The sequence below is a fragment of the Nicotiana attenuata genome, chromosome 12 (assembly GCF_001879085.1).
Source record: "Nicotiana attenuata strain UT chromosome 12, NIATTr2, whole genome shotgun sequence".
Taxonomy (NCBI): domain Eukaryota; kingdom Viridiplantae; phylum Streptophyta; class Magnoliopsida; order Solanales; family Solanaceae; genus Nicotiana; species Nicotiana attenuata.
Window position 1 is genome coordinate 47,671,385 of NC_032000.1, and position 22,008 is coordinate 47,693,392.

A 22,008-nucleotide genomic window follows, 5' to 3' on the forward strand; every position below is an offset into this window, starting at 1 on the left:
ACATAAAAAATCAAACAAAATATTTCATGCATTTGTTATTAGATAAATAGAATTATCTTGCTAATGAGATTTAAGTTAGATTTTAATTAAGTTTTTCAAGAATTTAAAAACAGAGGAAAAGAAAACAAAGAAAGAAAAGGGGGGAAAGGCTATTTTTTGGGTCTAAATTCGGACTGGGCCAATTTTCATGGCCCAATTCCCTCAAAATCCACCCCATTCCCTCTCCAAACAACCCAGATCCGGTCCAACCCCCTCAATGACCCAAAACGACGCCGTTTTGTCCCTTCTCACCCTTCATCTCCTTTGATCCTATGGTTGTGAACTAAACCCCCAAACCCATTTAATTGTCCGAAATACCCCCATGGAACCCTCACAAACCTTTCTCCTCTCTCATCTCTTATCCTCTACCGTCATCGCCACCGGAAATCGCCCCACGGCGGCGGCTCACCATCAAACCACCCCAAAATTACACCACGTAATCCCCAAATCCTCCTTAATCCAAATCCCTTACCAATTTCCCCAAAACCCCCCACCAAAAAAAACCTAGTTAACTTTCCTCTTCTGATTTTTGTTTCAAGACTCGATTTGACCGAAACTTACACTAATTGATTGTTCTCAGCGAGAACAATTGATTAGTGTCATTATTGGTCCATTTCGAAGGCGTTCGGATTTGCCGACTCAACCCAATTTGTCGAAGAGATCTTTCTTGCTATGTTTAGGTAATTTTCCATTGTTCTTTTTCTCTTGCTTCATGAGTTTAATCTGTCTTCTCACTTTATAGCATATTAGGCTTTAATGTCATTTGATTCTACGTGTTTGCATGATTTAGTTAATTTCTAATTGCATGATTTTGTTGAATAACTGATTTAGGATTAATATTTTCTTCTTTTCTTTTTTATCATTTTGCTTGCTTTTCTGACCGGATTGATACCTAAATTCGGTCAAACTATTTTTTGCTTGCATGCTTTAATTAGGTGCATAATCAATCTAATTACATAAGTTTAATCAATTTCCGGATTAATTGTCAAAATGTCGGCTATTTTTGCATTTCATTTTTTGGTTATAAGCGTAATTCTCTTGGTGTAACTATTGGTAATAAACAGAACTTAAGGGGGTCAATTGGAAAGTAAAAATAAGGGAATCTCAGAAGCTTCTAGTATTGGACAACGGTCCATTTTTAGTTTTAAAAGATGCTGAAAATTGGATAGAAAAGGACAACTGTATAGAATTAGTTAAAAAGATGCTCTTTTCTCCTTAATTTTAGGGAGAGCACATGTGAGGTGGGCTGAGATTTTTCTTCTTATAAAAAGGGACTCCTATTCACAGAGGGACACACGGATTTTTACACTAAAAAAACCCTCTGAAATTCACACTCTTCTCTTCATTTTTGAGACTGATTTTTTTACACACTTTTTAAACTCTAAAAATTACGGAGAATTATGGAAAATACTTGTATAAATCTTGTAAATCAAATAATGATGCAAAAATTTCATTTTGAAAAATATATATACTATTTGGAAAAATGCGAGGGCAAAATTGGGTATCAACAATTTGCTTCCGAACAGATGGTTGGGGAAGGACTTCTTCATCACCAGACGGGAGCCTCATTGCCACATCCTTCCCGAGAACTACAAAAGGAAAAAGATGAGTAAGCTCGAGAAGAAGTCCAAACGATGACCAATTATTAAATCGGAAAGGAAAGTATACCATGATTACGGGCCTCCCATCGACCCTTCCATAAGTCGCGCCATGCACGCTCGAAATATGGCCTTTGTGAAACGAGGCCCCTGACCCAGTCCTCAAGTCGAGGAACCGCATCGGGTATCCAAGCAACAGCTGCATCGAGAAACCCTGTTAAGAAGGGAGGAAAAATGAAAACACAATAAACAAAGTTTGAGAGGCAAAGCTATACTTACGCTTCATGTTCCATTTTTCAGGAAATGGCATATCCTCGGCCGGGATCAAATCCGAGGTCTTCGCTCGAACGAACTGGCTCATCCAGCCTCGATCCTGATCCTCATCTATGCTCGAGAACGAAGCCCTGTTGGCCCGGCGAGTAAGTTTTATCAGTCCCCCTCGATAAAGTCGGGGACTATACAGACGTATGAGATGGTTGAGGGTGAATGGCTACCCCTCGATTTTGCTTACAAAGAAGCGAAGAAGGATCACTATTCTCCAGAAAGAAGGGTGAATTCGACCGAGGGTCACTTCGTACTTCTTGCAGAAGGCAATAATAATCGGGTCCATGGGACTCAATATAAAAGGGTAAGTTTAAGCATTTAAGAAACCCTTCATGTGGGTGGTGATTGCTTCCTCAGGCGCAGGCACCACCACATGTTTGTCGGCCCAGTTGCAATCCTATTTGACCTGAGAAAGAAGATCATCGGTGATCGAGCATATATATCTCGAAACCGGTTCACATCGAGCCGGTACCGAAGAAGTATTTTCAACCTTGAAATCTGCATTGGTCGAGCACCCTTCAGGAAAAAATTCTTCAGGGCGTGGCTCCGCCGTTGGTTCATCGCCGGCCGGCCATGACGAAGAAGCAGTCTCCTTTTATGGAACTGGTTTAGAGATTTTAGACATTTCTTTTTATGGATAAAGAAGAACAGGAGGAAATTAAAAAGGGATACTTGATATTCTGAGATGAAAGCAAGCAAAGAAACACATAAATCTCAGGTACAAAGCACTAAAGAAGGCAAAAATCTTTGAAAGAGAGAATGGGGAAGATTTGAAAGTAAAACTTGAAAAAGATGATGAAGGGGGTATTTATAATTTTCATATGGCGATTCAAAATCGGTAGTGGCCGACCACTGACTAATATGCATTTAATGCCTTGAAAATTGTATTGACAAGATGTTTTGGTGACCTTTTGTCGCTTACATCATGATTTATCGAAGTAAAGATCGAGGGCTCATATCTTTTCTTGTCGCTTACTATCCAAAAAACGAGGGGACTATCTGTATACGGGTAAAATCGAGCTCGATGCACGATCGAGCTCGATGCTCGGCCGAGCACCTGGAACGGTAATTGGATAGAATTCGAAGTTACAGGAGAAACCGAGCTCGATATCGAAGTTCGGAGATTGTATCTATCTTTCTATTGTTTATCTCTACGTTAATCTAATCTCTCGCTCTTGTACCAATTCATATCACGTATCCTTAGAACCGCGTATAAATTCTATTGTTATCCAATTTTAAGGCTAAACACTATGTAATAGGAAGTACATAATAAAAAGAGAACAAGTTCTATAGAATGGTTTCGAGACCAACAACGTTATATTCGAATAAATATTGAGCCTCAAAGACCTACATCATATAGAGAAAATTAAAAATAATTTCTCTAAGAGAGGGTGCGACTAGCACAGATATATAAAGAACAAATTAAGAGAAGATTGTACGAAAATTACCAAGTAAGTGTTGCATTTTAAAATTGTCAAGACATGTGTTATAGCATATGCTCCTTAAAAACTTTTTATTGGACAAAGCTTTATACATCTTTTTTTTGGCTAAATATATTAACAGAAAAAGGTTTGTGGTGGTATAACATATAGTTACCTATTTGCGTTCACATGAACTGAGTAAACTACGTCTCAACTTTTTCCTTCTTCTCTCCATATACTTCTATCAGTCTTTCTTAACTAGCAAGCTTCGTCGTTCTTGGACCGAAACCAAACGTGTATTCTGATGTAAACAGCAAGACTACGTGCTCAACGACTCAGTTCTCAACGTTGGCATGACGAGCAACGAATGATTCCACCAGTGGGTTCACAAGATGAGGTGCCTCGTCCTACAAGAAAATCAATAAAATGTCACAACGACGAGACAAAATCCTCAGACTTCTAATATATCTTACACAAGAATCAAGCTTTTCTTGCCTTGGTAGATGTAAGAAAACAAAGAAGCATCCTGACGTAATAACTTCGTACATAAGCTACGTACTTTGATTATCAGAGGCGGATGAGCCTTGTCTAATAGGTTCAACTTAACCTAGTATTTTCATACAGAGTGTATATTGTGTGTGTGTGTGTGAAAAACCACTAAAGTTTCAACAATTTAATATTAAATTCTGAACTCATTACTTTATATTTACTATGAGTGTAGGGCTAAAAAACTTAAAGGTTGGACCCATCAAATTTAAATCTTGAATTTGCATCTGCGAGTATGATTGCGTTGCAGATAATGAATTAAAGGCATTTGACAATTGCATCTGCATTTGAAAGAGGGAGGAAAGACCTGAGGACAATGGCCAACGTTAGGGAGGACAACGAAATCTTCAACTGTATCAAATTTGCCATAGGCTCTTCCTAGTTCTATTGGCTCCCAAGGATCCTTGTCACCCCACGCCACCAGAACAGGACACTGCAAGTTGCACATTTGGGGAAGAACATTGAATTCCAAAAAGATTTAGTACCAAAAAAATGATGGAGTACGGATGATATTAGAATAAACTTAGATTCACCTTTACTTGAGGCAGTAGTTCCTCAGGAAGAGGCCCCGCTGAATAGCAAATGAACTCGAGAAACACATCAACAGCACCAGGCTCGAGCCCTGGAAGAAGGATGGCCTGTACTAACTCATCTGTTACCTGGGATGTGTCGTAGTAACACTACAAAGCAATTTGCCAGATGGAATAATAGCGTCTTAAAGCATACTAGACGAATTAAGTAAAAAGGAACAAGGAATTATTTCATCTATCTCTACATGCTAGCTATCACTGTTTAATTCTTTAGAAAGATATAGCATTACAGCACCAGGGTGCTTAAAGTTATGTACCTGACACAAAATATTCTTCACTGATTCAGGTGTAGCAACACTTTTGAAAAAGAATTTGCCAACTGCAGTATTTCTGAGGCAAAAATAAATAAAACATGAGTCCCAGATAGCAAAAGATTCGCGATGTAATGAATGAAGAAGCTCACCTCAATAAATTCTGAAATGCTTTAATCAGTGGTCTTCCGAACCAAGGCTGCTTTGTTATATGCAGCATTCGGAGGGAGATATTTAACAGAAGAATGCCTCTACAGAGTTGTGGCTCCATAACTGCAGCCTGAAGACCGACAAGTCCTGCAGAGGAATCCAGAAAGTTCTTTCATCTGTTAAAAAACATCACATACTTGAAGCACAAAAAAATGAAAGAAGCACATCAGCGCAAAGAACTAGAGAAAGTGAGAATCAATTGGAATATTTCACGAGACTGTGAAATGGATCTTTTACCAATTTAGATATAAAAGGTTCAGTCTTCTAGAATTATACGAAGTCATTAAATAGTAGTAAGTATATTAACTTTAAGCTCATAAACAAAACAGAAAGAGAAGAGGTCACCTCCAATGGAATTGCAAATGAAGAAGGCTTTGTCTCTGATAACATCCTTACAAAAATCGTTTAGTTGGCAGCCCCATGTTTCAAATGTATAAAAGTTGTCTACACCAAGCTCACGAGGATTTGGTTTGTCTGAATAGCCATAACCAATAAGGTCAATAGAGAACACCCGATGTGACTGTGCAAGAACAGGTAGATTTTTTCTCCAATGGTCACTGTGGGAAAAGAAGATCATTCTAAATGCCGGTTCAAACAGAATGAACCAGTAACAAAATGCAAAACATGATGTTTGTTCAGGGTTCCAAAATTTGAAAATGTATTCAAATGCAACGAAATCAACCAACAGCCAGCAAAATAAGTTACACGTTAACTGTGTGTTCTGGTGTTTAATTATAAATAAATGTTACATTGAAAGTTTTACATTCATAAATTAACTTAATTGATGCAAAATAAGACCCTCAAACTTTAGACATCTTCTATACTTCATCCAGGAAACAAGATTGATCGTGAAGTTCTCTGTATTATTCTATAATTCCCATTCAAGTATCTTCAAAGAAACTTAGCTCCCGTTTGGCCATATCAATTTTTTTTTAAATACTGTTTGTTCATAATATATGATCAGTTTTTGAAAAAAAATTGAAATTTTTTAAAATAAAATGCACCTCCAAACACAACTTCAACTTCCAAAAATTATTTTTCAACACAACTTCAAAAACTCTTTTTTCAAGTTTCAGCCAAATCTATGTCCAAACGCTAGCTTAGCATAATAGAGTTTGGCTTTAATATAAAAAAAAAAAAGAGTCAATATATCAAAGATAAATTACATGCTAAAGTTGATTAAAACATCAAAGGCCTAAAGAGCAAAGGATTCTGAAATGGAGGGGAAAGGGAATATTATGTTTGTGTGTAGTTTTGCAAATTAGTACCTATAAGCAAAATGTGATTGATGTTGACCTGTTTGCTCCAAAACCATGGACTAAAACAAGAGCAGGGCCACTGTTGCCACTATACTGGTATCGGATGGAATAGCCCCTCCAGTTCCACATACTGCAGGACCAAAACAAACAGATAAACAGTTGAATATGGAAATTGCGAAATCGAGCAATATGCTAAATGACCTCATTCAGAAATCTTAAATAACAAAAATAGTGACATTCACAGTTAAGTTACATTCTCAGTCTTTCCAGAAATGATTATTCTGAAACTTCCAATTAAATCCCGACCGCTTGTTCTTGAAATACATTCCAAGCATAGCAAGAAATGTAAATTTTGTACAGAAACAAATAGCTTTAGGATGAAACTGTACTTCCTTTTTCGTATACTAAATTGCTTCATTATTAGGCCAACCAGCACAATTTGTCCTCTCTATTCTCCTTTTCCGACATCTAAATTCCAAAGTAACCTTAATGCTGAAATTCAGACTGTCTTTCCTAAATTCGTTCCCCTTTCAGCTTAATGTGTTTTATGCTTTAATTATCCTCCAATAGAACCTTTTTCTTTCTTTGGATAAGTAATTCTTATCCAATATGTATCTGTTAGCCTATGTTTTTCAAGCATTAGCTACATTTTCAATCTGCCATTAGTCCCAATCTAACTGTATATAGATCATCAATTAACCACGTCTCAATCCCAAACTAGCTGGGGGTCGGTTATATATTCCCCTCTAAACGGGCTCATTGTCATTCGGAACTCACACTTAAGCACTAGCAATCTTGCTAGTCAATTGGGGTAAGTACTTACCCTCAGCGAGTGTTCACACCAAACCGAGTAATCTTACCATGGTTAGGTTATTTAATAAAGTAAAAACATACATCAATTAATCATGATTAAGTGAACTATATGCAAGCAAATGCCATGCTTCTACTGGTTTGGTGTAAACACGATGCGAGCAAGTTTTTACCAGTCAATTGGGCAATAAAGGCTACAGTTTTTTTTCTTTTCTTTTTTTCTTTGTTTTTTTTTTTTTTTTTTTTTTTTTTTGGAAGGGGGGGGAGGGGTTATCATAAGAGGCAAACATTATCCCAGTAATACACTACAGTCTATAGGCACAGATTGCAAGCTTATCTCAGACAGACACAGTAAAAAGGGTGAATTTGCTAAATACACTTGAATATTTGAGTAAAGGGCAGCCCAGTGCACAAGCCATCCCGAATTCACACGTGGTCCGGGAAGGGCCGCACCCCAAGATGGTGTGATGTATGCAGCCTACCCTGATGCCATCAGTGGCTGATTTCACAGCTCGAGCCCGTAAACTATAGGTCGCACGGTTGCTCCAAGGGCTCCCCTTCACAATTGAATATTTGAATAAACAACATAAATACACTACAGAAATAGAAAGAATTTACCTGGTTTTAACTTCAATGGGAACTTGGATTGTGCTTTCTTTAGACGTTTCATCAATTGAATAGTCATTTACAAGAGAATTGGATATATAACCACAAGATTTTGGAGTCTTAACGGAAATGAAAAACTTTTTAGTACTAACAGATTTTCTACAAATAGGAATTGAACTAATTGATGGTTTATTGTTTATGTTTTGTGAACATGAAACAGGGAAATCCAATTTGGATATAGAGATTGACGAACAATTTGTGATCGCCATATTCAGACTTGGGAATTGGTTAATGAGAGAGCTGAAGCTAAATTTGGAAGTAAAGCTAAGAATCCAAATTTCCAAATTGTTTGGACAGCATGAAGCCACATACATACAGCCACGTCCCTATATTTTCCTGAAAGTAAAAATCTGTTTTTTTTTTCCTCCTCTTATTACGTGGATATCATTTGAAATTATTTAAGAGAATCTTGGTTAGCCATTTGATATTTTTAAAATTTAAGATATCTGAAACTCAATATATATTTGATTATTAAAATATTATTTTTATATTTAAATACTAGACAATAATTTTTCAATTTTTTTTGGGTAAATAAAGACATTTAATTAAAAACATAGTGCTTAATAGCCATTACAACATGAGATTTGTCTAGGCCACAAGGTGCCTATTTCATCTCTATCAAAAACTGAAATAGCAAAAACAGGCGGATAATAGTACAACATTAAATTAGCAAAAGAGTCCAAGCTGCATCCGTTCTTGGCTAAAGTATCCGCTACTCCATTAGCTTCTCTGAATGCATGCTTCAAAGTTGGCGTACCCGCTCAGATAATAGGAACCTGCAGTCATCAATAATATTTTGATAATGACAGTTATCGTTATTTATCAAGTTGAGTAGTTCCTGACAATCCGTTTCAATGACTAGAAGGGTTAGTCTTTTTTGGATGGCTAGTTTTAGACCTTGCAGTAAAGATATGGCTTCCATTTGGATATTTGTAGCATGAGCAAAGCCCATATGAATCCTAATATCCAACTGTCATTACTATCCCTGAATATTCCTCATATTCCTCCCCTTCCTGGGTTTCCTAGGCAAGAACCATCGATGTTTAGTTTAAATATCCCTGTGGTGGGGGCTTCCCATTTTATATGGATGGTTTTTTTTGGTATATTTGAGGGGCTCCATTTGCTTACGAAGAGGAATTCCTAGGCATTGTTGGTTGCTAGGCTAATATTGGGATATGAGTTATTTTTTTGAAAGATCTTTTCATTTCTGGTGGTCCATAAATACCAGAGGAGGAAGGGTAGGAAAACTGGCCAGCTGATGTAGTGATTAAAGCATTTATTTGATTTTAGCTTGTGTTTTAGCCAGTTGAAAGTAGTGAGCTCGTTGTCAGATTGAGGATAGTTGTGCTTTATGTGGCATTGCACCCATATTGCCCTTGAGTAAGTACATTTGAAAATCAAGTGTTTAATATCCTCTTTTTCCACTCCACATATGCTGCATGTGTCAGTAGGACAGATATTGCGTTTTGCCAGGAGGGCGGCTGTTGGAAGTCTGTTAAGGATGAGCAGCCACATGAAGTATTTTAGTTTGTTCAGGGTATTGCTTTTCCAGATCCAACTAAAGTCTAAGTTGTTGTCTACTTCAATGTTGTCTTGGTTAGAGAGTACATCATAGGCCGCCTTGATGGAGAAGGAGTTGTACCTTGGGGAGTTCCATGTAATTTTGTCCCTGCTTGGTTGGAATTGTTGAATATAGGTGCTGTGAATTTTTTGAATTATGTCTTCCGGGAGTTCGAAAGATAATTTTGAGAGGTTAAAGTAGCCGTCTTGTATAATGGATTTCACATTCAAGTCCACTTCTTCTTTTTGGAGAGGCCCCTGGATAAGGTTTCTTAGTGTGTCTCCGTGACTAATCCACCGGTTGTCCCAAAGTTTGATATTCTCTCCATTTCCTATGAGCCATTTGGTGCCTTTCTCACAGACATTATTTCCTTTGCAGATATTTTTCCAAATGTGAGATGTCGATGGTCTGGGGTTGAATCTGTTGTTTGAATTGGTTCTACTTTCATATTTACTACGCAGCACTTGGACCCATAAGGCCTCCTTGTTACTAGAGTATCTCCATGCCAAGCTAGTACTGAATGCATCATTTTTGCATTGGGTTTTATATAGCCCTAAGCCTCTCTTACTTTTCGGCTTGGTGACTTTGTTCCAATTTAGGAGATGGCATTTCCTTTTTTCCTCCGTACTTCCCCATAAGAAGTTTCGTTGTATGGAGTCAATCTTGTTTAGGGAAGCTTTTGGGAGGTTGAATATTTGCATAGTATGATTAGGAATGGCTGCAAGAGTTGCTTTAATGAGGGTGGTTCTTCTGCTAGGATCAGGAAGTGAGTTTTCCAACCTTTTAGTTTGTTGTTGAGTCTATGAATGATGAATTGGAAGTCTTTTTTAGACAGTCTCTGGTTTTTCATGGGGAACCCCAGGTATTTTCCCACTGAATCTGAGACTTTTATGTTAAGGCACCTGCTAAAAAAGGATTGTTTGTCAAGTGGTGTATTTTTTGAGAAAATTACCCTGGATTTGCTGAAATTTATGGATTGGCCAGAGAAGGTGCAGAATTTGTTGAGTGTATCTATGAGTGAATCACAGCTTTTCTGATTAGCTTCCATCATAAGGATGAGATCATCAGCAAAGAGTAGGTGGGATAGTTGGGGGCCATTTATTGACAGGACTATAGGGTCCCATCTACAACAGTCTACTTCGTGGTTGATGAGTCTAGATAGCATTTCCATGCATATTATGAATAAATAGGGGGACAGGGGATCCCCTTGCCTAATGCCTCTAGTAGGGTTGAAAAAGTCAGTTTTTGATCCGTTAATGAGTACGGAGGTGGAGGTGGAGGAAACACAGAACATTATTAGCTCAATTAGGTCGTTTGGAAAATTTAGGGATTTTAGGGAGAACCTGATGAAAGACCATTCTAACTTATCAAACGCTTTATCTAAGTCAACTTTCACCATGATTTTCCCTTTTTTCCCCTTGGAGTTATTAAAGAAATTTTGAGCTTCATGAAATATTGTGGCATTGTCTGAGGCCCTTCTCCCTTTTATGAAATTGGTTTGGGTTGGATGAATGATTTTGTTGAGGAAGGGTTTGATTCTATTTACTATAATTTTTGTAACAACCTTATAGGCAGTGTTGCAGAGACTGATGGGCCTATATTGCTTCAAAGACTCAGCATTCTGGTTCTTTGGGATTAGGCATATGAAGGTGCTATTCATGTCTTCGGTTATTTTTTTTGTTTTTAAAGGACTCTTTGCAGAAGTTGATTAGAAGGTTATTTGTTTCTCCCCGGAATTTTTTGTAGAAGAAGGGGTGTAACCCATCCGGACCTGGTGCCTTTAGAGGCTTAAAGGAGAATAGAGCCTCCTTGATTTCCCCCTCAGCAGGTTCTCTGATGAGAAGAGCATGATCATGAGGGCTAATTGAGGAAAGTACAGGCATGTATAGGTTGTTCTTATGGGAAAGAGTATGTTCCGTGGTGTATAAGTTTTTGTAGAAGTTCGTTATGATGGAGTTTAGTTCCTTGGGGTTGTGGAACCAATTTCCTGCCTCATCTCTAAGACTAAAAATCCTATTCTTCCTTCTTCTTTGCATAGTTGTGACGTGGAAAAATTTTGTGTTAGCATCTCCTTCTTGTATCTAGTGAATTCTTGATTTTAGTTTCCAGAATTCTTCCTCAAGCTTGAGGATTTTTTGGTATTCTTCTATGCGTTCACATTCTAGGTTAGACAAAAAAACACTAGTCGTGTAGTTAGGAGATTTTTGAATACCGTGTAACCTAGCAAGGATTTCATTCTTTTTTTGAATATGTTTCCAAAAGTATCTTTATTCCAGGAAATGGCCTTGTTAGTGAAGTTATCAATAGCAGCCGATATATTTTGTTGGTTGATCGAGCAGTCCTTCACTAACCCCTTAAAAGTAGGGTGTGATAGCCACATGGTCTCTAGTCTAAATATATTATTATTTCGACTGGGTCTTTCAATAAGTTCTAGATGTATGGGGCAATGGTCAGAGTGAGTTCTTGTTAGATGTTTTACGCAAGCTTCTTGGAATATTTTGATCCAATCTCCGTTGGCTACGAATCTATCTAGCCTTTCCATGATGAAAGTGTTTTTCTTTTTTTTTCCTTTTGTTGGTCCAGGTGTACCTAGGACCTTTAAAACCTAGGTCTAAAAGCTTGCAATAATTGAGACAATCAATAAACCTAGTTATTCTGTTGTTATTGACGGGTAGGTCCCCAAATTTCTCACTAGCCCTAGTAACTTCATTAAAGTCCCCTAGTACTAGCCAAGGTCCTTTATAGTTATTTGCAACAGTTTTTAAGTTATTCCAAAGGATTACTCTTTCCTCTAGTAAACTACTAGCATATATAATTGAGCAAAGCCATATTTTAGGAAGAATTTTTACCTTAACCATAGCATGAATCTCTTGGTCTGTCCCCCCATTTTGATCCACGTTGAACTCATCACTGTTCCACATTAGTGCCATTCCTCCCGAGTTGCCTTGTGCCGCTACCTGTGCTAAACCTGAAAACCCAAAGTCCTCCATTATATATGATGATCGGTTAGCCTTGTTTCCAATAGTGCAACCACGCTGGGTTTGTGGTAATCGAGCATTGATCTAAAGGCTCTCCTAAAATCAGCATTCCCCGCTCCACGGCAGTTCCAAGATATAAGACTCATACTAATTTCTGTTGTTTGAACTCATTCCCTGGTAGGGAGGAGAGTTCCCCCTGCTCGATGTTCCTTCCTGGTTCATCCAGAAGTTGGAAAACATTGTCGGAACCAGCACCATCGCGTATTGGTATATCCCTGGCGCCCTCAACTTCTTTATAGTTATTGAGTATTTCCTCAAATCCAGCGAGCAACTTAAGATGTACCTTTTTTCTCTTCTTGCTTTGAACACTAGGGTTTTTGGTGATCTTAATACCCCGTGTTCCACCACCCTTTCCGTTGGATATTCTTCCTCTTCTTCCTCCTCTTCCCTCTGCGCTTAGGTTGCGTTGTTCTGTTATATGGGCGAGGGAGACAGTGCTGGAGTATTGTTTTGGAGATTCTGGGTGCCTGGGATGGGTGTCATCGATGGTGCATAGCTCATCATCGTGGCATGCAGACTCTGAAAGGTGGGTGATGGGTTTGGGGGGGTTGGACATTTGGAAAAAGAGGTGAGCTCGAGTTTAGAAGGTTGTAGGGCTGGAAGGGGACCCATGGCTGCTGGTTCTGCCATGCATGGTGACTCCATGGTGATGGTATCCCTTGGTATAGAGTTGTGGCATGAGCTATCCATGGGTTGTTCATTATATTCCCCATAGCTATTCTCAAACCTTCCGCAACTATTTGAGCTAAATAGCATGGGTCCTCTATCTGAATGATTATGTCCTCCCCGTTGATTTGTAAGCTCAAGCTCAGGTTGTGACCCATTAGGCCCTGTTCCAGCCAGCTTTGGGGGACATGATTTGAGGGTAGTGGTAGGGTTGTGAATAAGGTTGGTGCATGGAGGGTGTTATGGTGTTGTTTGTGGTCGATTGATCACATGGTTTCTCCTTTGGTGTTGGTCCCTTACCCACACATTCCTCCTTGTCCTTACGTTCCTTCTTTGGTAGTTGTTTGGAAGTCTCGGCATTTTTGGTATAGTTGTTGTTAGATTCAGGAGATTTGTTTGGATTTTTTGTAAGAGGTGAGAGGGGTGTTTGAGTGGAATATAAGAGGTTAATATGATTTGTGGTAGTAACCCCTGGAGAGTTTAAGGAGATCAGCTCATTAATGCTGTCAGGTATGTCCATATCAATTGTATTGTTGGGGTTAGTATCCAGGGACATGGGGGAATTTGATTGATGTAAGGTTGAGGGGAATGCTATGGTGGAGAAACGATACCGTGTTGCCGATTTTTTGTGTAGCACTAAGGTTCTTTGACCCTAGCTGTTGACTTGTAGTATGTAGGTCCATGGACAAGACTTCATAGTCCATGGATATGGGGTAATGGAGAGGGGCATGTTGAGGGTTTCCCGTGTTAGTGGTCCTAGGTTCATTAGTTTGACTTGTTTTGTTGCTAGTTTGTATAGCATGGATTGATTGAGGGGATTTTGTAGGGTTTGGGTTTTTGTCTAGTGGTTTTTCGACGTTTTGGACTAGCGTGTGGTGCCCTATACCATTTGTAGGGCGGCTTACGTCTAGGGCTTTTATCATAAGGTTAGGTTTGTACTGGTTTGGGGTCTTTGTGGGGGATTGGTCTTTACCTTTTGTGTGCAATGGGTTTTCTGTGACAGGGGTATCCTTTTGTCCAGTGGGTATTTTGCTTGAAATTTCTCCTGCGCAAAGCCTGTCAAAAGTTTCCCTCGTTCCTTGTTGTTTGTGCTTCTCAATGGTGAGGTGCTGAGAATTGTTGGGTTTCCATGAGCTAAATTTCTCCAGCTCTTGCTTTGTTTTCCTTCTTTGGTGAGAGAAAATGGTCCAGTTTTCCACTTTTGTGGTAATGGAGTCAATGTCCTGGGTGGTCCTTTTGTTATGGCTGTTAGGGGATTTTTCGTTTTGGGGTTCTATTTTCTTGTTTAGAAAAGATGATAGGTTATGGCCTAGGCGTCCACAGTTGGTGCATAGGACATTAAACCCTTCATATGCAATCTTTTGGTAGTGTTTTCCTAGCACAATATGAGTCTTTAGCGGTTTCTCGATTGGTACTAGGATGCAGAGCCTAGCATATTTCCCTCTAAGTGCTGAGGAGGTACAGGCGTCTATGCGTATGAGTTCACCTAGTTTATTCCCTATTTTTTGAAGGATTTCGTAGTCGTAAAACTCCGTAGGGAGCTCAGGCAATCTAGCCCAAATGGCCGAGTAGGTTAGGGAAGCTTCCGATGCCACGAATCTAGGTTCCCATTTCCTAATGGTGAGGAATTGGTTTCCTATGAACCAAGGTCCCTCATGAAGTGCTTTATTGTAGTTATCTTGTTTATTGAGTTTTATATGGTAGTAGTCACAACCTAGGTCAATAAGTGAAATAGTCTCACTAGGTTTCCATATTGCTTGTAATTTCCTTTGGAGGAATTGGTAACCAACCCTTTTCCCAAAGACTTTAACGATAAGGGTTGTTTCCCAGTTCTTATACAGTCGCTCTTTGTCCTCGGAGGTTATAGGGATGAAGACATCGGACTCTTCTTCAAAAAAAGGGTTTTCAGTTTCATCCGAGATTATTTGGTTACCATTTATGTCATTTTGGACACAGATGTTGTTTGAGTAGTCATTATTTTGAAGGTTGTTGTTAAGGATGTTCAGGAAAGTTGGTTTGTCCGTGCGGGGTGCCTAAGTTCTAAAGGATGGGTAATGTCCATATCTGAGTTTGTTTGGTGGTATGTATTAGGCGGGAATGGAGCATCACTGCTTAAAGGTGCAGTTGAGACCTCCATGTGGTTTGGGGTGTTCATGGTAGAGGGGAGAACATGGATAGTACTGTGTAGCATGGGCTTAGGGTTTGGCGAAGAAGAAGAAGGTAATGGGCGGAATCTTATTCTTAGAGAGAGGGTAGAGGATTTCTCACTCTAACCCATATTGGGCGAAGAAAAAGAAGGTCTATTTTCTCCGACTCAATTAATCCAGAATTTTTCAATATTAGGAATGTACACATAATATATTAATTAAATGAATTAGTATAACTTTAGATAACATACTAAATAAAATAATATATGGCGGTCGATAGTATGATGTTAGTATAGTAGTGACCGGTGGCAGTGTAATTGCACGGTGAATATTGGTGTTTGATAATTAGTCAGGGGCAACCCAACAGCATCCGAGGCCTAAATCAAAGTCTTAATAATTGAGAACTTGGTTTTAAAATGAAAAATAATTGAATGAATTTAACGTTGATTGCATCACAAATGAAATGAGAAAATCCAGAAAAAATACTTCCTCCGTTCCAACTTATGTGAATCCTTTTTTTAGTCAGCCCCATTTCTATATTTGATTATAGTTCAGCTTTAGTTTTCCTATAATTTCTAGCCACACAAGTTTCTATGATTTGTTTTAGATCACAATTTTTTTTTAAATTCCTTTATTTGATAAATTCCTTGTCCAGTCAAACGCTTTCATATAAATTGAACGGAGAGAGCATAACTTTGAGAAATAAATGATAAGTTTGATTATTAGATATAGTTACGTGACTAACTAATGAATAGAGAAATATAATTTAGTAAAAAACGTAAAATAAAATTGACAGACAACAATTTGGTTATATTAATTAGAGGAAGAAATTGAGTTATTAAAAATTAATATGACAGTAAAAAATAAATTTTCAATAATAAGAAATAGTTATATAAATAATATACTATATATAGAAAAATAATAATTTTGGAAACCTTAAAGACCTAAAGCAATCTGGCCGCCCAAAACGATATTCTGGATTGTGCCGGCAAGCGCTACATAATCATTGTGCGTTAGAGGCTGATAGCTAACAATGATTATGTAGCGCTCATTAAAAAAATAATAAAGTATTAAAATGTCGCATTTGCAATAATTTTTAAGTAAACCGTGTCTTAATGATTTTATAACCTCATTCAAGATCAAATAAGTTGAGATCTGATGAATAAGATTTATTTTGCCCCAATACGAAAAGGGCCAATAAGAACCCAATGAACACAATACGAGGGGAGAAATTCAAAAATAGCCAGATTTACCACTGGTCGTTGAAAAATAGCCAAGTTTTAAAAGTCATCGAAATTTAGCCACTTTAAATCTGAGCGAAAACACTGTTCAAAATCCGAAAAAATACGCCTGCAAATTTTACGGGAGTTCCAGCATAAGTATGCTTGAACTCCCGTAAATTTTACGGGAGTTCCAGGATAACTATGCTGGAATTCCCGCAAATTTTACGGGAGTTCCAGCAAGTATAATTGTCCAGTATAATATACTGGAGTTTGGAGCACTGGTGCTCCAGTCTCCCGCAAATTTTACAGGAGTTAGCAAAGTATACCGGTCCAGCATAATATGCTGGAGTTCGTACACAAATGCACCAGAACTCCCGTATATTATACTGGACCGGTCCCTGTTGCAGCAAAATAGTGGCTATTTTTCATTGACTTGATAAACGCTGGCTATTTTTTATTGACCAGTGTGAAAACTGGTTATACCATGATATTTTAACCAATACGAGCATATGATACCGGAGTTCATGTCTTGAATTGGTTTATTTCTGATTTCAAATGCGTTTCATTTAATTCTTTTAGTTGTTACTATGAAATTTAGAAGAGCTGTAGACTTGTTTTGGACTTCTCTTTGCTTTTTTTTTTTAATAGATATTCGGTGTCTCTCCGTTTTTTTTTTTTTTTAAGGGGGGGGGGGTGGTTAAAAATATAAAAATAAGAACGAGACTTATCCATGGAAAATTTGATTTTCAATATAGAAAAAGACCCAAAATCAACTCTCTACGATAATTGGCCTCTTGAAATATATGAAAACTACATAAACAAAAGAATGTTAGGAGCTTTCGCGCCATTGCTTTTGAATTTCAAAGTAGTACTTGATGTCCACATAGCATCTTTCTTTATCATCTATAACCTGAAACAGCAACAAAATCAATGTAGATACATCTCTAAGTTTTTATTGATAGAAAATATTACCTAATTCTATAAAGTATAATTAAAGAAGTTATAAGGCTGCACTCATTTTAAGCTTTTAATTCCAAAAAAAAAAAGTAGAAATTATTTGTTGATGATGTCGCCGCCACTAGGGGTGGAAGCAGAAAAAAAAAAAGTAAAAATTATTTGTTGGTGATGTCGCCGCCACTAGGGGTGGAAGCAGAAAAAAAAAGTAGAAATTATTTGTTGCTGATGTCGCCGCCACTAGGGGTGGAAGCAGAATTGAAGACAAGGAGATTCAAAAAATACGCTGAATATTATAACTGCGAGTCAAACTCATGACCTGAAGTGGAAGCAAAATTGAAGACAAAGAGATTAAAAAAAAATATGCTAAATATTATAACTGCGAGTCAAACTCAAGATCAGAATTATTACTTAAATATTTTGCCGATATTACACTAGAAACTCTATATTCTTTTTAACACGGGAAGTTTTGCATGTAATTTTATGGGGAAGGAGACTCAATTGACCACCCTTGGGTCAACATGACTTTGCAATTTATCGATACCTCATGCTTATTTAATTATACTCATAATAGTTGTTTAATTATTTCTTAAATAACTGTGATTAAATCAAGACATTATATTTAAAAGAGTAAATTTTATTGCACAATGGACATAGTTATACCTGTGTTCTTGCTGAATATAAGCCCCTTGCAAAGACACCAGAAGGTGTAACATCTTCCTCTAATTCATATACGTATGGCTCTTTTCGAGGACTAAAATTTCCCAGCATCACTTGAGACTTATCAACTGCCATACCGATGAAATTATAAATCAATCAAAATCACTAATTAAAACTTTTAAGTTTTCACAATGCTAAAAATAAAATTTATTCATTTGCAAAGATATGATGAATTGATGATGATAGATTAAAAATATTAGTGTATATTTTAACATGTTGCGGTAAGTAATCTGTTCTAAGATATTACTAATTGTTGTAGGTTATTTGTTCCAGGATACCAATTAATCTTGATTATTTTGGACAATTACCTTGTAACCTAATAATTAATGTAAAATTTATACTGTACTTCTTTTATCTCAATTTATGTGATACATTTTCCTTTTCAGTATGTTTAAAAATAATATCATCTTCTATATCTAGAAATAATTTAACTTTAAGCCCTTTATTTTATTTTACTTTTAATAAAATAATTTATTGCCACATAACTGATCATAGTTTATTTTAAATCACAAGTTTTCAGAGAACTTATTTTTTCCTAAAACTACAGACGCAGTCAAACTCCGCCACATGCATAAATTGGAAAGAAGAGAGTGGTATTCAGGGGCGGAGCTAGTGTTGACGTTACGGGTTCGACCGCACCTAATAACTTTGGTCTAAACTCTGTATTTATCTTAAGAAATTCATTGAACATGTACAAAATATTAATTAGACCCAATAACTTAAAAGGGCCAGAATCATGAACAGACTCATAAGCTTTACGTACTGACTCCGCCTCGACTCTAGTATTTATGAGTACTTTACTACATACCTCTTACACCAGATTTCCAGGTAGTATTGATGTATTTGAGACCAGAGACAACATTGTTTGAGACAGTAAAAGAAAATTTGAGCTTATAGCGACTTCCTTCCTTGAGTGTGAAGAGGCAATCTTTAGGACTGGAAATGAATGGCTCTGAAAGTTCCATATCTGATCGGCCTGGGCAAATTATGTATAGTCTTGGTTCTTGTACCTCTGGATCTTGGTTCTCTATTTAGATTACAAGACAATAAAATAAAATCATAAACACGATTATTTATATTTTAATCGGAGGGCGTGCAAGTTTATTCTGACACTATCGTTATAAAAAAGTTACATACATCATAAGAAAGAAAGAAATGTCATCATCATCTTGTGATCTTAAGATACTCTACGTGAAATAATTGGTTCTTCTTGTTAAGTTGAACGTTATTTGAATTTTTTTTTAAAAGAAAATGGATCTATAGTTCGAAAAAAAAAACGTAAAGAGATTTTGTGGGCGTTTGGACATAAAAATTGTGAAATTTCGGAAAAAGTAAAAAAAAAGAAATCAAGTAAAAAATGTAATTTGAAATTAGAGTTGTGTTTGGACATGAATACACTTTGAAGTTATTTTTGAATTTTTGTGAGTGATTTGAAGTGAAAACTTTAAAAAACAACTTTTTGAAAAATTCCAAAATTTAAGCCAAACGCTAATTCCGAAAAACAGTGAAATTTTTTCGAAAAAAGTAAAAATAAATAATAATGGTCAAATGGGCCCTTCGTCTTACTTGAATTTTAGGGGTATTATTACTTTTAGCCCGCGCCAGAAACTATTTACATTTGGTAGCCGAAAAATTATATAAAACTTGTATAATTTTTGTATATAACATAAAGTATTATATACAAAAAAAAATGTACAAATTTATTACATTGTTTCGGCTATTATTTGTACAAAGGCTATACAGTTTCATTTTTCCTGAATTTTATGCAAATAAAATGATACCAAAATATTTGGTTGGGGTATATATATGAGTTAATTTGGGCACCAAAGAGAGGGAGAGAGATCTAGACCTTCAACTGCAGAGCCATCAACAGTCCCAAGAAGTTGTTCCTCCCTCGAACTTTGATCAACCTTTAATTTCACATAAACAAACAATTTTTAGTCATACATACAAGTATACAACTATATATCATTAACCTTAATGATGCTCAATATTATCATAAACATGCTTGAAAAATACTTTCTTTTTCAGTTTCTATGACACTATTTTCTTATTTATTCGATCAGAAATGAATGATATATTTCTCTATTTGAAAATAATTTAACTTTAAACTTTTTATTTTATCATTGATGAGAGTGAGAAACTTTTGTAGTCCATAAGTTTCGAAAGTTTCTAGACATACGAATAGTATAATGACTTATTTAAGTGTGCGTTTGGACATAACAAATGTGAGATTCCGAAAAAAGGTAAACAACAAAAAAAATTAAGTGAAATGGTATTTGAAAATTAGAGGTGTGTTTGGACATAAATATAATTTTAAACTGTTTTTGGATTTTTGTGAGTGATCTGAAGTGAAAATTTTGAAAATAATTTTTTTGAAGTTTTTCAAATTTTCGAAAAATTTCGGAATTTAGCTTCAAGTGAAAATTAAAAATTTTATGGCCAAATACTGATTTCGAAAAAAGTGAAAATTTATCGGAAAAAAATGATTTCTTTTATGGCCAAACGAGCCATAAGATCACAAGTTTCAAATGATGTTGTTTCTTTCTTAAAATTTGTATCGAGTTAAATTACATCACATAAATTATAATGCATGGAGTATTATACCAAGGATAACATACTTTATTTTCTTTCTCTAATTGTTCATTTTCAAAATTCACAGAATTAGCTCCACCATCCTCTTCATTCAAGGGTGATTTCTTGCACTCATTTGCTTCCTCTTCTTCTTGCTCATCAAATGCATCATTTCTCCTTACCATCTTCAAATTAGAATCGTTAATGGCTAAGGCCTTGTTTGGTGAAATTGGTTCAACCACAGTTGACATTCTGATTAACACCTTAATTAATATTTTTTTTCCAATAAAATTTAATTTGGTAATGAATTGAAGAAGAAAGGGTTGTGATGATGATGAGCAGAAGAGAAGAAGTTGAAGTGCAAAGATTGGAGGAGGAAATGATTATTTTTTCTTTGTCATAGGATGCAAAATAGAGCAGCTAATTGTGTTCATTCCTGTTGGAGGCTAAAATGGGAGGTTGAAACAGAATTCTGTTTTATGCCAATGGATTTGAATGCTCGTTCTGTTATAGTTATGACTTTGAATATATTATTATTGTTATAAATAGAATTCTATTTAAGGTGAATGTCTATATTTTAGAAAGATTTTAGGGTTTGTTACTTGGTGGCTAAGTCACTTTTTCCCTATAAATAGAGGGGTTCTCACCCATTGTAAATCATCCCAAAAATTCAATAAGAATTCTCTCTCCCTACTTTTCTTTGCAATACTCTTCTTCTCATTTTACTGTTTTATAATACGTTATCAGCACGAGACTCTAACCAATTGAGTAGAAGCTTTGGGATTGAGCATAATGATTGTCAGTTGTTCCATAAACTCCCTTCATGATTAAATTTTGGATTTAAGGTAAGTATTTTACTTTATTTTTCTCTTTTAAATTCTTGAAATTCTATAATTTGATTTTATATACAAGCAAAGACAACAAAGTTGGATTATAACTCTAATGGAGTTTGAAAGAAATTATAACCACCCAAAGTGGTAAAATTTCTATGTCTTGCCATGATCAAAGTCATGTATGACCGTGAGCACAAGAAGTGAAAACCCGTCTCATTGAATTTGGTTCATTCTCGTTCCCTTAAGAGAATGTGATAGCAACATGCGATAAGTCTGAAAGAAGATAAAATTATTACCGTGAATGTATCAATGAATGTGGACGTGGCAATAGACGAAATTATAATCGCCATCATTGTGGTAATGAGAATAATAAGTTTTCTCAAAATAGTCTTTCACTCTGTGAATGTAATGTTTGTCATCGGTTTGACATGAGATTTTGTAAAAAAGCACATATAAATGATTATGGTCCATTCATGATGTGAATGTGACAACATGTGATTTATGAATACATATTCATTCATGAAAGAATATGAACATGCTAGTGGTAGTAAATATACCATACTCACCTCTAGTAGGAG

The 22,008-nt window shown here is 36.4% G+C and overlaps 2 protein-coding genes across 2 annotated transcripts; both read right to left on the reverse strand.

Moving 5' to 3' along the window:
- LOC109235683 (pheophytinase, chloroplastic) lies at positions 3,395-8,004 on the reverse strand. Its single transcript, XM_019401887.1, has 8 exons — positions 7,667-8,004; positions 6,276-6,368; positions 5,325-5,536; positions 4,922-5,066; positions 4,776-4,848; positions 4,462-4,608; positions 4,236-4,361; positions 3,395-3,789 (listed from the first exon to the last, which is right to left on the reverse strand). Exons 1-8 carry the CDS (start codon positions 7,921-7,923, stop codon positions 3,718-3,720), a joined length of 1,125 nt encoding a protein of 374 aa, XP_019257432.1. The 5' UTR covers positions 7,924-8,004; the 3' UTR covers positions 3,395-3,717.
- LOC109236266 (rho GDP-dissociation inhibitor 1-like) lies at positions 17,074-21,006 on the reverse strand. The gene is made up of 5 exons (XM_019402466.1): positions 20,645-21,006; positions 19,873-19,933; positions 18,832-19,050; positions 17,967-18,091; positions 17,074-17,259 (listed from the first exon to the last, which is right to left on the reverse strand). The coding sequence occupies exons 1-5, from the start codon at positions 20,846-20,848 to the stop codon at positions 17,179-17,181; spliced, it is 690 nt and encodes a 229-aa protein (XP_019258011.1). The 5' UTR covers positions 20,849-21,006; the 3' UTR covers positions 17,074-17,178.